General features: G+C 53.0%; 1 protein-coding gene across 1 annotated transcript in view; it reads right to left on the bottom strand.

Moving 5' to 3' along the window:
- LOC144752878 (uncharacterized) overlaps positions 1 to 1601 on the bottom strand; it is a 117489-nt gene extending 115888 nt beyond the window's left edge. The window contains exon 1 of the mRNA XM_078640707.1: positions 1191 to 1601. Coding sequence (XP_078496833.1) covers positions 1191 to 1272 — 82 coding nt within the window. The 5' untranslated portion in view covers positions 1273 to 1601. The remainder of the gene's footprint in view (positions 1 to 1190) is intronic.
- Positions 1602 to 2055: the final 454 nt, after the last annotated feature.

The following is a 2055-nucleotide window of genomic DNA, read 5'->3' as shown; positions in this document are numbered from 1 at the left end:
CATTAATGAAGTAGGGGACTGTTTTTTATAGCCACACTCGGTAATCTAGGGGTTGTGCATCCAGTGGCATGGCAAGGATGTTGTGGGCCCTATTGCATTACAGGTACATAGATCTCCTGTCCCTATGCTGGGCAGTAAAGACACACACATGTACCACGTACCTCCATATTTGCCTCAAGTGTGGGAGCCGGACAAGTGTGTGTGATATTGAAGGGAGAGTACAAACGTGTACCCCTATAAACTATCTCTCTCCATCCCCCAGCCCTTTATATGTCAAGAGCTTTGTATATGAGGCTAGTAAAGGCAATCATAACTGAGAGTAGGTGAGTGCCCGGGCTCTCAGAACTGAGGCGGAAAGAGGCGAGTGGACTGCGGAAGCGGCCTATCGCGGCAGAATCTGAGGCCTGATGGACATGCTTTAGGAACCACAGAACGCCTCCACGCTCCCGAGTGAGCGCGGGTGTGACGTCATAGCATGGCGACATTGGTCCGGCTGTATGGAACCCTCTATACTCTCTATTCTCACCATTCCCTCCAGCTCTCCAAAAGGGAAGAGTGTGGCGAGCCTAGCGCGGTCACTAATGATGTCAGAAGTTGGAAGTCGATGCAGGGCCCGCCACACCAGGGTGGGTATCATGGGGGTCTGCAAACTACGGATGGGAAGTTGTTATACTGCTGCTGCTCAGCCTGAGTGTATATGTGAGAGAATGCTGGTGAATGGAATGTTCATGTGTGTGAGGGTCAGTTGGACATGGGCGAGCAGCAGTGAGGCTGCCCCTGGTGGGGTTCTCCCCTATGTAACTCCTTACTTCAATAAACCTGCATGGAAAACTAACTGGATTGGACCATATTCATTTCACTACATTTTGGCGACGAGGATGGGATGCATTCGTTTGTCCTCCATTACCACTGTTAATGTCTGCCATTGAATTGGCACATTGTTCGAAATGCTTGAAAGATTGAGGAACTTATGGAACATGTGTTTCCTGATGATTCTGAAAATGTGTACAATGATGTGGGGGCTTCTGTTGGTTACTGCATGCAAAGCTAGTCTACACCAGTTAACAGACGCTGACCTACTCGCCGAACTATTGATAATGAAACTCCAATAAAGATGGGTTAAGAACAAAAGCCCTGCTCTACCTGGTCCTAGCAGGCTGAGACCCTTGACTCTGACACACAAACCTTACCTTTCCTCCTGGCCAGTTCTTTGGTTTCAGTTTGTGGCTCCTTCATCAGCCTGCCGGGCTTGTTGGGTAGAAGCTCTTTCATGATGGTGCCAAGGGGGTCTGGACTCCCCGCAGAGGTCCTTGTCCATTCGGCCGAGTTACCCTCCTGAGGGTCGCTGCCGTCGTGGGTGGACGGGCCACTGCTGGCGGGTCTTGGCTCTGGATTCTGTACATTGTCGCTGGTCTGGGTCGGTGGCTTCACCTTTGCCTGAGATCCACCCAGATGCTCCCCTTCCTGCTTCTGCTGGTTCCGCCTGCTCAGCAGAGCTTCCTGGTTCCATTCAACCTGTGATCTCAGGTTGGGCAAACGCACCGAGGACACTCCATAGGCACTGCTGGACTCGCGTGGGTTCCAGGACGGGACGATGATGACGCTGTCCTTGATGATGAGAGGACCCGCGTAACGCTGTCCGGGGCCCGTGCCCTGGACGTGGCCGGACTGAGCTTTCTGGAAGTGGACCTTGGACAGGAAGCCATCCTGGGTCCATCTGCTGGGGGACAGACTCTGGGATACAGATGCCGACAAGGCTGGTGAAGGTGCTGGCCCAACCGGACCCTCCAACTGGGGTAACCTTGAGGCGGTGGTCTTTCCTGCCCCCAAAGCAGGCGCCCGGGAGAAGGTGTTGGGATACTTCCGGCGGAGCTCCTCATAAAAGCCATCCAAACTCTTCTCCCTGTTGGCATAGACATCTTCGAGGCGCATTTTGGTCCCTTGGGCCCTCGACTCAGGGCTGCAGCTTCTCGTCTACATCTTCATCCTATAGGGGGGGGCAGGGAGATAGTTATAAGAAATTAGAGCCATTTGCCACGCATTGTAAGTAGGGCT

This window comes from Lissotriton helveticus, chromosome 5_1 (assembly GCF_964261635.1).
Source record: "Lissotriton helveticus chromosome 5_1, aLisHel1.1, whole genome shotgun sequence".
Lineage (NCBI taxonomy): Eukaryota > Metazoa > Chordata > Amphibia > Caudata > Salamandridae > Lissotriton > Lissotriton helveticus.
This window is presented reverse-complemented; position numbering and strand designations above follow the sequence as displayed.